Raw genomic sequence first — 13975 nt, forward strand, 5'->3', positions numbered from 1 at the left:
AAATCGATCAATCGTTCCAAACACTTTACGCCCTCTTCGAGGCTATTGACTTCAGCCAAACTGGTTTTGAGCTTTGTAAATAGGGTCTGATTAGATCCCCCTCCTCCTCCTTCTCGAGATCCGCAGACACCTCGATCAGAATGTGAATTCGGGGCGGATTTTGGACCGCTCGAAATGAAGTTGCCCGCAGTGTGTAAAACTAATATACTAACGAAGCTTTTTATCATGTCAATGATCTTTTCTCTCGGCGCGGTGAGGTTTGATGATGAACTGTATAGCACGGCGGGAGGAAACCCTGCTTTAAACTGTGACGTGCTAAAACGAGAATCTACCACTTTAGACGTCTGATACGTGTAAGCTTCCTCCTCAATCATGCATAATGCTGGAAGGCTGAGATCAGTATTCGGTGCGGATGGAGCGCGCTTGAAGGCAATCTGTTTGTTTCGAAGGCCTTTGGTCGAGTCCACCGCGATTACGTTAAGGGGTCGGATGTCATCGGGCGTGATACAACAATTGGAATCTCTCAACATTCGCCACGACGCACAATGGTACACTACATCAATCACATCTTCGAAACTTTTAATGAAGGATAGATTACGAAGGCGATTTTCATTTTCCAATAAAAGGCAAATCAAAAACGCAACTAGGAATTTGTGTTCGTTATTTGTTTCGGTCGTGAAAAGCTGTTTGATATTTTCTTTCGAAAAAGAGCCGAAGATTTTTTTAAAGAAATGAAAACAGTAGCTGGCGGAACTCGAACACAATGCTATCAATTTGTCAAAATCAGATTCTGGTATATCGGTGTAATAATCAAACTGAGGCGCGAGTACGCATTCAATTACTTCTTTGTTCACGTTATTGTTGAGCAAAATGCTGCGAATGCTGCTAGTCGTCTGTTCTGAGCGTCTGCTGCTACTACTACTAGTGTGAGGGACGTACGGGCTCTTTTTGTTCGCTCTCTTCATTGCGGCGTCTATGTAATTGATGGCTGGTGCTTTTATCGTGTAATTTTTGTACGTATAACTTGCCTCTTCAAAAAGCGAAACCTTGACGCAGCATTTTTGTTTTTTCTCGAGATCAAACCAAGGCGCCTCTTGGCATTCTCGCGAAACGTCCACCTGTTTCAAACTCCAAGGAGAGTTTTTGTCAAAATAGTTTTGACTGAACAGAGTTGATAGGCAGGGAATATTAGAAGCCAACTGACTCACACGCACGGAAGAAGAAAATGAGTAGGTCAGCAAGGACGTGGAAAGGACACACTTTAATCTGTACATTGTAGAATGAAAGAAGGCGGCGCCAATAAGCGGTCCGTAGGTATGCGTTCCATACGGTTCCGAGTTGCATTGAATAACGTACAAAACCTTAGAGCCGTCAGCTCCGGAGCGGAGAGGGTCGTCTCTCTTATCTTGAATCGAACAAAAAGTAGTGTTTGCAGCATCGGAACAATGTCTAAGAACGAGATTCAATTCTTCACAGACCTTATCCGTTGTAGTGTCACATTTTCTTTTTTCGCTTAATGCCTGATTTAGCAAAGGACACGCGTTTGCGAGCGTTTTCTTTAAGTGTCTGTTGAACAGCAATTGTTCGCTGGATTTGGGCGGAGAAGCGCTGTCCTTTTGTTCTCTGTCTTCCCCGAAGGTAGCGCTAGCGTTTCCAAAGGGGCCGTTCTGCACGCCCATCATCGGATGGAAACCATTGACCGTAGTCACCGATTTCATTTTGTAACGAAATGACGGATCGGAGGGGGGAATATCTCTGTAATAATTCGCGACTGTTTCGAAAGAATCCGAGCACAACATTTTTCGTGCGCCGGGTTGTAAATACCGACGACAGTCTTGATAGGTTTTCTGCGCTAGATGAGGGTTCAACCCGCAACCGAACACCGCCCATGTCCGCAATGGCGTTGTACTATCAGCTTTCGTTTCCTCACCACCAACCCTTGACTTGAAGTAAAGTCGATTATAATTGGCCGTTTTTTGTCGGGCGGTCGAGGCTTTCTCCTCCTCGTTTGGGTTGGCAGAATTTTGCTGCGTGGGTGATTGATCGTTTGTAAAAGCAGGGACGCTTCGAATGTGGCTAGCCGTGTTATTGGCGAGAAATCCCTCTAGGAATCCTATCGCTTTACTGGCTAAAGCTTGGCATCTCTCTTCTTCGGTTTCGTTTCGCTTTAAGGCTGGTAAACGATGGAACATCGTCTCGCTCTCATATTGTATGACATTGCGCAGTTCCATCGCGTTTTGTATACTAGCGGTAGAAACAATAGCGGGATACACGATATGGCTGGTGTCTTTCAACATCTGGTGGCTGTGACATTTTTTATTGAACTCGTGTTGCGTCTTTCTATAAATACTTTGGGAATCGCACTGTTGAAAATCTTCCATAATTGACATTGTAAGCAATTCATTTTCCTTCGTCATCTGCAAACCAGAACCCGACAGAAGTGACAACACTTCGGTAGTGCGGACATTTTCGGTGACTACCGAGTGATTAAAAAAGTACAAACCCGTTTTGGAGAAGTCCCGTTTTTCGGATAACAAGTTTTCTGAGAGATCACACTCTACGGGAATCAGACTGTCTAGAGCAAACAAGTTGACGCTTTTTGCTTCGAGCTGACACACGCCCGCTTCTTCTTTGTTGTTATTTTTATCGTAGGTCGAGTTTATTGTCGGTTCATCCGACGTGCAACCACCACCAGCCACGACCAGTCGACCTTTCATTAGATCTATCAGAAAGGGATTCAGCACACACACATACAACACCGCTCGTTTCTGCTCTTCTTCGCCAAGTTGGAACACGTCACTAAGCAGATAGTTTGTGAGTTCAAGATCAGACGCATTTTTTTCAGATGGTATTTGTAAGAGCGATTCGCACTGAAACTCCTCGGCAGCTTTCCGACAAAGTCCGGCTCCCGTCTCACCACCGTTGCAATCGTCAACAAGAAGATGTTCTTCACCATGAAAAACTATACAAAATTTTGCAAAATTTCCAAAGTAAGCCTTAAAAACGGGAGTTTGGTCATTTTCGATGACGGTGCTTCGGATGTAGTAGGAGTTTGGGCCGTCGTTGAGGCCCAACGTGAGACCAAGGTGAGACTGTAAAAGGGCGCCAGGAACGGTTGAATCGCGACACCCGTACATATATTTCATGCATGGTAAATGTAGAAAGTTTTTATCAACGCAGAACACTTTTCCGTGAGGTAAACCTTTCAACGCTCCCCCCCCTCCCTTGCTATTATTCCCTGTAAACTTATTTTGGTCAGAGGAGGAAGTCATCATGATGTTCACAGCGCCACCGTCCAGCCCGGTTTGACTACTGATGGTAGAAGACCTCCCCCTTTATACTGAGAGGAATGCTATGGCATCAGCGGGTGTCACGTCTACGTTAGTTTGTGACAGTACTATTTCGTAATCGCTTTCTTTCAAATTGATAGTAACCATCAGCTGCAGACAATTTTCGAGTATGACCGACACGCACGTACCGCACACGTGTAATGAAATGCTGTTCAGTCTAATTTTTATCACGGTGGAATATTTTTCTTTGCTATATGTCCCCTCTAGGTCAACGTGCTTAATTATGTCTTTGGTTTTGGATTCTTTTTTTAAACAGGACTGCAACGTCAAATAGGCAAAGATAATGTCCGGCTGATGATAAGCCAACTGTTCGAAGGAAGCGGTGATTTTTTTGCTCGTTTCTGGTCCCTCGTTGGATTCGGTGACATTACAAAGATAGTTTTTAAGCGCCTTTAACAAATCGGGACATTTTTCCGCATACACAGACAAACATCTCGGGAGTAACAGAGTTTTCAAAAATTGAGAATAATTGGACGAATCTTCGCAGCACTTTTTACACTCGTAGTCAATTTTTGGACCTTTGGGGTTCATCCACAAGCAAGATTTGCTGTCACAGCCCTCTTCCCCCCCGCCTCGATGTTGCATAGATAGTCGTAGGTCGACGGGATAAATAAGTTTCTTTACAATTTGCAGGTAATGACTTTCTCTCGGAAAACCGCAGAGGTAGTCTAAAAACACGTCAGCTTTCCCATCCGCTATATCATCGAGGAGTTGTGTCGAAGGGTATTTTAATCGCTTTGCATTACTACTATTTTCGTCATCAATATATTTCCTTTTGAGCGACATGTTTCCACATATACACACACAAAAAGGGGGGATGGAAAGGATCTACACAATACATCAGGACTAAAACACACACACACACACACACACACACACAAAAAACGGGAAATCAAATAGGGTCGATGGAGACTTCCTCAATAGCTCGAATTCTCGCAACGTTTTCCGTCGTGACACGCGGGTGTACACTTTTTATTTTCTTTCTGGCAGCGACATTTACCCGCATTAGCTAAACAACCCAGTCGACAGAGACACCCCTTTTTCTTCGAACTTGAAGGGGCAGTATTTGGACATGTTCTTCGCGGATGACATTTCACGTGGCACACCTTTTTCTTTTTGAAACAGATACAAGATTCTTTAAGAGACATGCAGGAACCGGCGCACTGACAAAAGGTCGCGGCTGGGACTTCATCACCAAGGTCGCTACGATTTTTACACGGCTTTCCTCCGTGACAACGCGGGGTGCACTCTCGACGCAGTCTGTGACAAGTGCATTTATAAGCAGTGCAGTTTTGCTTGCATGTACAATACGACATAGAAACGGACGTTTTACCGCTAGTACGAAAGGCTGTTCGAAGCGGTATATTTTTACTCTTACAGTCTGAAACTTTAACGAAGCTATTGCTGTCACACTTTATAAGCTGATTTCGCTCGAACAAACCCTCTATACGCCCTTCCTCAACAGCGATTTTATATTTCTGCGTATTGTCAGTGTCATCATCTCTAATAATAGTATCGACAATAACCGCGATCAAGTGTCGCCTCCCGGTATGCATTTGATCCACAGCAGGAATAGCTACGAGGACATTATCGCCCGTTCGAAGCGGTTCTTGGGGCTTAGTTTGTCTCTTCATTTTTCGAGCCTGCCTGCGGAGATTTTCTTTGGCAAACCTTCTGTTACTTTTTTGCTCCTCCAGACGTTTACATAAGGAGCATATACCATCCGCAAATGCGCATTTGTCGTGATGTACGAAGCAGTCGCACTTTTGGCATTTTTCTGAGCACGGTTCCAAGCACGTGCAGCACTGTCCTTCCCCCCCTTCCTCCTCCTCCTCCCCCTCGTCGCTGTTGGCGGGAGGGGGCATCTTTGTTGTCCTGTGTATGAATGCGAGCCTTCTCGATAGATCATCTTTAAGTGACCCGTCTTCATTCGTTATACGCACTGAGGGTCTTATCATGGGTTTGCCAAACATTGCCTCATAAGGGCTCATACCGATGCCGGTATGTATTGCGGAATTTTTGGCCATTGTAATCATATCTAAGAGTTGAGGCCAGTCGTCCTCGTTACATTCTCTCATATAATTACGTAAAACGGTCTTTACTTGCTTGTTCGCACCTTCGACCGAGCCTTGCGACTGAGGATGGCGGGGACGGCCCCTTCGCTGTTCAATATTGGGATATATAGACAGTAACTCGTTTACTGCTTTGTTGACGAACTCTCGACCGTTATCCGTATGTAAGATTGCTGGTGCGCCGAAGGTACAAAAGATGCCAGACAAATGATGAACAATTTCGGATTCGTTTTTTGATTTTAAAGCTCTAAGTTGGCAGAATTTGGTCATGTGATCTTGATACGTCATTATCCATTTGTAATTTTGCGGGTTTGGCCATTCTTTCATATCTATCAAATCAACTTGAACTCTGTTGTTCATATCCTTTTCGATAATTGGATTGACTACGAGTTTTGTCTGCGTTTTGGGTTTGGTCTCCTGACAATTTCTGCATAGAGACAGATAAAGGTTAACGGCATCTCTGGTGATATTGGCATGTTTTTTTTTTAGTTCAGGAAAAAGACGGTCTCTACCGGGATGACCTAAGATGATGTGCGTTTCGTGGATCTTAGTAAAGATTTCATCCGTTGAAAGAAAGTATTGAAATACGTTACTTTTTCCTTCCAGTTTTGTAATAAGGTGATACTTGCCCGAGGCATCGGGGAACACATCGTATTTGTCCATCCATTTGTAGTGCTTCGGCTCTTTTTTGATTCTACCGGCTTTGATATCCAGAAGCGCTTGGATTTTTTCATTTTTTTCTCTTGCTGACATGGATATTCGGTTGCTCCTCTTGGATTCGTCCATTTTTTTAAATAATTTGTTGAATCGCCGGGACATGCCCTTGATGTCATCTTCGTCACCACTATTTTGATTATTCGTCTCATCTTCGAAATACGCATCTGTGTCAGAGGAGTCTTCCCTTTCTTCTTCTTCTTCTCTTTCTTCTCTTTCTTCTTCTTCTTCTTCTTCTTCTTCTTCTTCTTCTTCTCTTTCTTCTTCTTCTCTTTCTTCCTCTTCTTCCTCTTCTTCCTCTTCTTCTTCTTCTTCTTCTTCTTCTTGCTTAACAACAAACAACGGTAAATCGATATCGTTTTCATCATCATCATCATCATCATCTGTTATAATTACGACGTCCGAATCATCATCATCTATTGGTTGAAAAGCCTGATCAACGTCATGATCTCGAGTTTTTTTACCGTCTGATAAGTTGTCGTCATCTGCAGTGTCCATGAATCTAACATCACCACCGTGGGTCCTTTTACCCTGTCCCGCCATAATAACTCTTTCTTATAATATCGTGTGTTTACTGCACCTCCTCAATAGTCATATCGGGAAAAACATCAGATTTATACGAAGATCGAAAATGATCAACGGTCCACTTTGGTACTGTGTCTTCTCGAGTCCCGCGTGATTCGATCTGTTTGGTATTATTAGACTGATGATCAAAGTCAAATACTATTAGACGAGACTTCATATTATCGTTTCTGTCGACAACATTACCCTTAAAGTCTGCGCCAGTTCTGTGATAGGGTATAACGTAAACTTCGCTACTTTCGTGGTTGTCAAATTTAACCCCTATACGTAGTAGAGCTGAATCGTTACTCGGAATAGAAATAGTACAGGCATCAGTGAAAAGTAATGTCGAGGACGCCGACCGGCGAACGAGTTTATAACAGAACAAGAAAGATAGAGGAGTTTTCACAATTTTCCAAACAGATCTGTCAACAATTTTGCTGAGTGGTAAATATTTACAAGAAATGACAAAAACTACGATGTGTGGCAGAGTAGTAAGAACGCCGTTCAAAAAATGCAATCGCTCCTTCCAAACAGTTTTTAACACGTCGCGGTGGAACGAGATAACGGCCCATTTTTTTTTATTAAGCGAGGTCTGAGACATTTTTGTTTTGATATGCACATTTTCTTTTTTCTTTTGAGCCTGTTATACGCTCGGATTTCATCTAATGACAAACGCTTCGTAAATGTACACACGTTAATATATCTAGGATCGTAAGTGAAGAAACGCTTAAATGCGTACAGACGAAAAAAAGATTCCTCCAAATTTACGTGTTTAAAACTAGAAAAGATAAAAGATACCTTACAGTCATATTCCTTTTCATCAAGACACTCGGGCCGGATACCGTTCGTACGGCGAGGCCACAGCTGGAAATATTTTTGTAGGTTCGTGATAGCCGGTGTCATCAGTGTAAAGAGAGCCGCCTGTGTTGTAAAAATTGTAGGAATCCAATAATAGAAACGCTGATTGGTCATTGGAATTGTATGTTTTTGCTTTATAGACACTAGCGGTACCCCGACGTTCCCTAAACACACATTTTCTGATGTGTGCTCTCGTTGCGAAATAAAAATATCCAGGGCGATTTCTTCCACAATCTGAACGATACAATCTTCAACTTCCGATTTTGACAAGAGGCCACGGAATAACTCAGGTTCAGAACCAGGGAACGGGAACAGCCCCGGGAGGCGGTTCTGTGTTGAAACGGTTCTGATCAGATGGGTATGTTTCAGCACTTTTCTGAAGATTAAATTGCACAAGCTTCGATCTAGAGTGGCCATACAGTCTCTTAATCTGAGTAGGGGCTCGTCTTCGGGAACATATAAAATCAGTTTGTCACCGGGAGGTTTTTCTTCCATCGCGTTATATTCCGCAATTATAACTTTCAAATCTTCCAACTTTTTCAATCTGCTTTTAATGTTATTTAACTGATCTGTTGGTTTTACACCTTCGAATCGTTCACGTATTGAAGACAACATCAATATTTTTTTATGCGCGTGGATTAAACTTAATAAATGAGTCGGAAAAAATGGTTTCTGTGTAATTATGTCGACCCAATCTCGGTGTGTCTGTAAAAGAACCATCCATATACTTTCCTGTCTTCTCCTAAAAGTCTCCATAATCCTTTGTCCCGTTCCCGGAATGCATTGTTTTGCACATAGGGCACTACGGACGCCTCCATACTCATAAACCACGGATACCATGTTTGCGGAGAGACGCTTTATATTTAACTGAACGTGATTACCCCCGTGCGAGGCGGCTTTATAGCTGATTCTAATACTTGTCTTTTCAGTGCGGTTGCTTTTTTTTTCTCTCTCTCTCTAGGTTCTGGTTAAATGCTCCGTTACGCTTACCAGAAGATTGCTATGGCAATCATTCAATTTATCCAAAATTAGGAGGGTTGGGGGTAAACGATTTAAACCGTACATAGTCAGCCACTGCTTTACGGGATTGTCTTTTCCGATTAAAATGATTACGAACGGAGAGTCGACTTTTGATTCTACCAAGGATAAAACAAATTGAGTCCAAAGAGGTACTTCGTCAACGCAGACACAAGTGAATCCTGCACGGATGATGGTCCTTTCCACTACACCCGCAAAAGATTGCTTCAGATTTGTTTCGTATCTGTCCTCTCTTCGTTGATTTTCAGATTGTCGACCGGAATAGAAAGTACTGGTCGGTTTGGGTATACCCTGTCTCAAGACGAGCGTGTTGATCGACCTTGGGGAGGTATCAAACGTAAATTGTAATAGCTCGCTGGACTTAGAGTAATTAGATAACTGAACGCCTAACTCGTTGCAAAAGTACAAACCGGTACAAAACGGTTGCCATAGACCTTCCACGTAGCTAGCCAGTCTTTTATCATTCGCGTTGTTGGAAACGATGGATTCGAATGACTTATCAGACATTGTGTTGTGGTATAAAATTTTAGAAATACAGCTTCAGTTTTGTTTGATTCAAAAACTAGATCCCGACTATGTTAGTATGGATATTATCTCGAGACTACAATTACACGTTAGGAGGTATCGTCCGATACTCAAAAAGTTAGTCGATACTCAGTTCGCAAATATCACCAGATTTATGGCTTGTCATATTCTGAGGGAGATCATTGATCAAATGAAAAAAATCATTCCAGTCTACTCGCAATATTTTCGTAGTGACAGGACAGAAGCTGATAAATGTAATCTGTTTCAATCTGTAAGTAATCTATCGCACTCCGGCGATTTACACGAACGAATAGACGGCGGGGACGATGGTTTTAACATGTGCATTTGGACACTGAACGACTGTCTGGATAACCTGTTAAAATTGTCGAATTTGATGACCGTTATGTCAGTGGCGGCTATTCGTGTGAGGGTGGAAGCAATACTACGATTCTGTTCTAAGGTGTGTGGGCGCTTTTTTGTTTTACCTCCTTATATATACACCTTCAACCACGATTGCGGGATATGTAAGAGCCGTAAGGCGGATAACATTGTCGTTTCCAAATCCGTAAGATCGGATCTTCCTTGCTCGCACGTTGTGACTGTCATAAACTCAAGAACGCAAAAAAAGAAAAGGCCCAAACCTCACAACTCCAGTACTACTTTTCCGCTATCATTGTTGGCAAACATTGAGTTTCCTGATGAATCAAAGGAAGAGGAAGATCGCGACTTTTGGGCTTTGTTCGGTCGAGAACAACAAAACATAGGAGAGGTACATCAGACATACACGGAGGCGATGGACACGGAAATATCTTGCGCTGAACAGTTTAGGGAGAGAATACAACATGAACATCACGTGCCATTTTTCTTGGATCGATTTCAAAACGAAAGAGGCTTTGCAAACGAATATCTTTTTAACGGTTTGTACGGACTGAACATGAACGATTACGTACACATTCTCTGTCAGTTTACGAAAGTAATCGTTTGCGAGCGAACGATGGAAGAATTCAACACGCAATACGTTGGTGCGGGGGATGACGAAATGAAGTTAACGGAGGACGTGGAAACGCAGCGGCGGTTATTTTATTTTCGAAAGTGTACTCGCAGTCTAAAACGAATCGATGACACCGTTCAAAAATTGTCGGCAGAGCTTTTGCGTGCGCTCGCTCCCGTGACGTGTAGTTACGTCGTTTGGGAACACTTGTTCTTGCTGCACATTGCACTCAGGAGTCGACGCTTTACTATGGACACCAATAAATGGCCCGACAATGACGACATTGAACCTCCTACAGAATTCGAGTTAATTCAGCAGTATAATATACTAGCTGATCGTACTTTGGATGATAAGGCTTTATCCATAATTGAAGATGAAGCATTCGGTGTTCTGTTGTCACCATATTTTGAATATATAAAAAAGAAGCGAATATTTAAGGTGCGCAACGCCGTCTTGGTCAACACCATGCTAACGCAGACACGCTTTTCTAACTTAGAAAAGGCATCCTTAAAATTACTTTATAGATTTCAGGGTTCTCACTCGGCTAATAATAGCATAACGGGACAGCCCAAAACCGTTAGAGAAGCTTTGGCTCAATTAGAAAATGAAGAACAACCGCTACATTCTCCCGACGACCTTTCCTGTCGATTTCGACAGTTTTTATTACTGGTCATTAAACTAACGGTAGAAAAGTACGCATTTTTTGAAAATGTTTACATCGTCAAAGCCGATCAAATATTTGCGTATGATGGAAAGTGTCTTCTCGTTCATCCCGGAAATTATATTATCGTGACCTTCGACATTGCCTATCCATTTTTATGTGCAGAGCTCTTTGACGGCAACATCATATTTCTAAGAAAATGCCGTTCCTCGTTGGAGTGTTTTGTGTATTGCAGACGGAGGTTGTCTTCAAAAACAGTATAAAGGGCGGACTGTGAGGCTCTGAAACCTTTTTCCCCCCGTTTTGCCCCATTCCTTTTTTTTTTTTTACTGCGAATCACAGATTGTCGTCCTTCGTACTTTTATTACTGCCGCCGCGTCAGTTGATATCAACCGGCCCTGCTTGTTTCAACAAACTAAATTGTGCTCTCCCTTTCTAAGCTGCAACTAAACGGGGAGGAGCATGTTCTCTCGCTCTAAGAATCGTTCCTGCTTTTCTCTCTCTCACCACAGAAACCCATTCTGGTTTATTTTCAACGCTGCTGCTGGTGCTGCGTGCTGCGTGCCACAGAGGGAGAATGAATCAATACCTGCTCGTTTGTTCGTTTTATCAAACTCTCGCTCTGAGAATAACATTCGTAGTAGCAAACACAAACAAAAATGTGTTCACTTTGTAAAACTATCTCGTTTCACTTGACACAGATTGTCTCGTACGACTGAACTGTTCTGTTGGATATCTTACAACTGTTGGATGAAAAGGGATTATTTTTCACAAGAATTTTATTGTTTTGTTTGGTTTGTTCTTTGTCTGTGTTAGAGGCCCCAACTCACTTCGTTTTTGAAGAAAGTCCCATATTATTTGTCATTTCATTCTTCTTTTGCCTTTTGTTCCTTGTTTTGCCTTTTTCACTCTTTGTTTGTTGTTCTTTGTGTTGTCTTATTACATTGGGACTTTTTTTTCCACTCCGGTCGTTGTTGCCTGTCCAACTGCCCAAAGGCATCCCCACCCACACCCGAGGTTATCTGCTTTATATAGATGTTGAGGAGAGATCGAGGAGTCCTGTGATTGGTTGGTTTGTGTTTTTGGTTGTGATTGGTCGGTCGACTTTCTCTCGGGCGTTTTGATTGGTTGGAACCGAAGCACCGTTCATTATTCCTACGAGAAAAAAAGAAGGTCGCAGTAGCACTAATTTTGATTGGCTGCTAATAATGATATTGCTGATATTCCTCCGCCGCGTGACACACACATACACAGAGATATCTTTTCATCTGAAAACAAAATTATAAAAAAAAGAAGTCCCTTTTGAGCACTTTACTGTTTTTAGCAAAATGCTAAAAAGTCACCAACAACAGCATTTGGACTTTTTTTGTTTGAGATGAAATAGTTCTTTGAAGCGAGTTTGACCAACACACACACACACACAAAAGAGGAGAAGTCACAATCATGTATACATGTCTATAATATCGTGGAGGCACAACACTTTTTTAGCATCGTGCTAAAAAGTCACCAACAACAGCATTTGGACTTTTTGTTGTTGTTTGAAATAGTTCTTTGAAGCGAGTTTGACCAACACACACACACACAAAAGAGGAGAAGTCACAATCATGTATGTCTATAATATCTTGGTGGTACAACACTTTACTGTTTTTAGCAATATGCTAAAAAGTCACCAACAACACTTGGACTTTTTTGTTTGAGATGATGACTGATATGGGTGTTGGGTGAGAAGTTACCCCCCTTACAAACATTAATGTTCTGACACAACATCGACACAAAAATGGCGGAAAAAGGGTCCTCAATTTTCTTTACTTTTAAAGTTTGTTTCAAATTGTGTGTGATTTTCCATTTTATTCTTGTTGAGTTTTTGGTTTCGAGTCTACAAAATCATAATTTGGTTTGAGTGCGAGTTGCTCTTCATATTACAACATCGACACAAAAATGGCGGAAAAAACGGTTCTTAATTTTCTTTACTTTTAAAGTTTGTTTCAAATTGTGTGTGATTTTCCATTTCATTCTTGTTGGGGAGTCTACAAAATCATAATTTGGTTTGAGTGCGAGTTGCTCTTCATATTACAACATCGACACAAAAATGGCGGAAAAAGGGTCCTCAATTTTCTTTACTTTTAAAGTTTGTTTCAAATTGTGTGTGATTTTCCATTTTATTCTTGTTGAGTTTTTGGTTTCGAGTCTACAAAATCATAATTTGGTTTGAGTGCGAGTTGCTCTTCATATTACAACATCGACACAAAAATGGCGGAAAAAACGGTTCTTAATTTTCTTTACTTTTAAAGTTTGTTTCAAATTGTGTGTGATTTTCCATTTCATTCTTGTTGGGGAGTCTACAAAATCATAATTTGGTTTGAGTGCGAGTTGCTCTTCATATTACAACATCGACACAAAAATGGCGGAAAAAGGGTCCTCAATTTTCTTTACTTTTAAAGTTTGTTTCAAATTGTGTGTGATTTTCCATTTCATTCTTGTTGAGTTTTTGGTTTCGAGTCTACAAAATCATAATTTGGTTTGAGTGCGAGTTGCTCTTCATATTACAACATCGACACAAAAATGGCGGAAAAAACGGTTCTTAATTTTCTTTACTTTTAAAGTTTGTTTCAAATTGTGTGTGATTTTCCATTTCATTCTTGTTGGGGAGTCTACAAAATCATAATTTGGTTTGAGTGCGAGTTGCTCTTCATATTACAACATCGACACAAAAATGGCGGAAAAAACGGTTCTTAATTTTCTTTACTTTTAAAGTTTGTTTCAAATTGTGTGTGATTTTCCATTTCATTCTTGTTGGGGAGTCTACAAAATCATAATTTGGTTTGAGTGCGAGTTGCTCTTCATATTACAACATCGACACAAAAATGGCGGAAAAAGGGTCCTCAATTTTCTTTACTTTTAAAGTTTGTTTCAAATTGTGTGTGATTTTCCATTTCATTCTTGTTGAGTTTTTGGTTTCGAGTCTACAAAATCATAATTTGGTTTGAGTGCGAGTTGCTCTTCATATTACAACATCGACACAAAAATGGCGGAAAAAACGGTTCTTAATTTTCTTTACTTTTAAAGTTTGTTTCAAATTGTGTGTGATTTTCCATTTCATTCTTGTTGGGGAGTCTACAAAATCATAATTTGGTTTGAGTGCGAGTTGCTCTTCATATTACAACATCGACACAAAAATGGCGGGAAAAACGGTAGTTATTTT

At 41.4% G+C, this 13975-nt stretch overlaps 1 protein-coding gene across 1 annotated transcript in view; it reads right to left on the reverse strand.

The window, feature by feature from the left end:
- LOC138974759 (baculoviral IAP repeat-containing protein 8-like) overlaps positions 1–13975 on the reverse strand; it is a 69627-nt gene that overhangs the window by 10994 nt on the left and 44658 nt on the right. Inside the window, exon 3 of the mRNA XM_070347485.1 lies at positions 6244–6463. Within this exon, the coding sequence (XP_070203586.1) occupies positions 6244–6463 (220 nt within the window). The remainder of the gene's footprint in view (positions 1–6243; positions 6464–13975) is intronic.

This window comes from Littorina saxatilis, linkage group LG8, assembly GCF_037325665.1.
Source record: "Littorina saxatilis isolate snail1 linkage group LG8, US_GU_Lsax_2.0, whole genome shotgun sequence".
In the NCBI taxonomy this organism is placed as follows: domain Eukaryota; kingdom Metazoa; phylum Mollusca; class Gastropoda; order Littorinimorpha; family Littorinidae; genus Littorina; species Littorina saxatilis.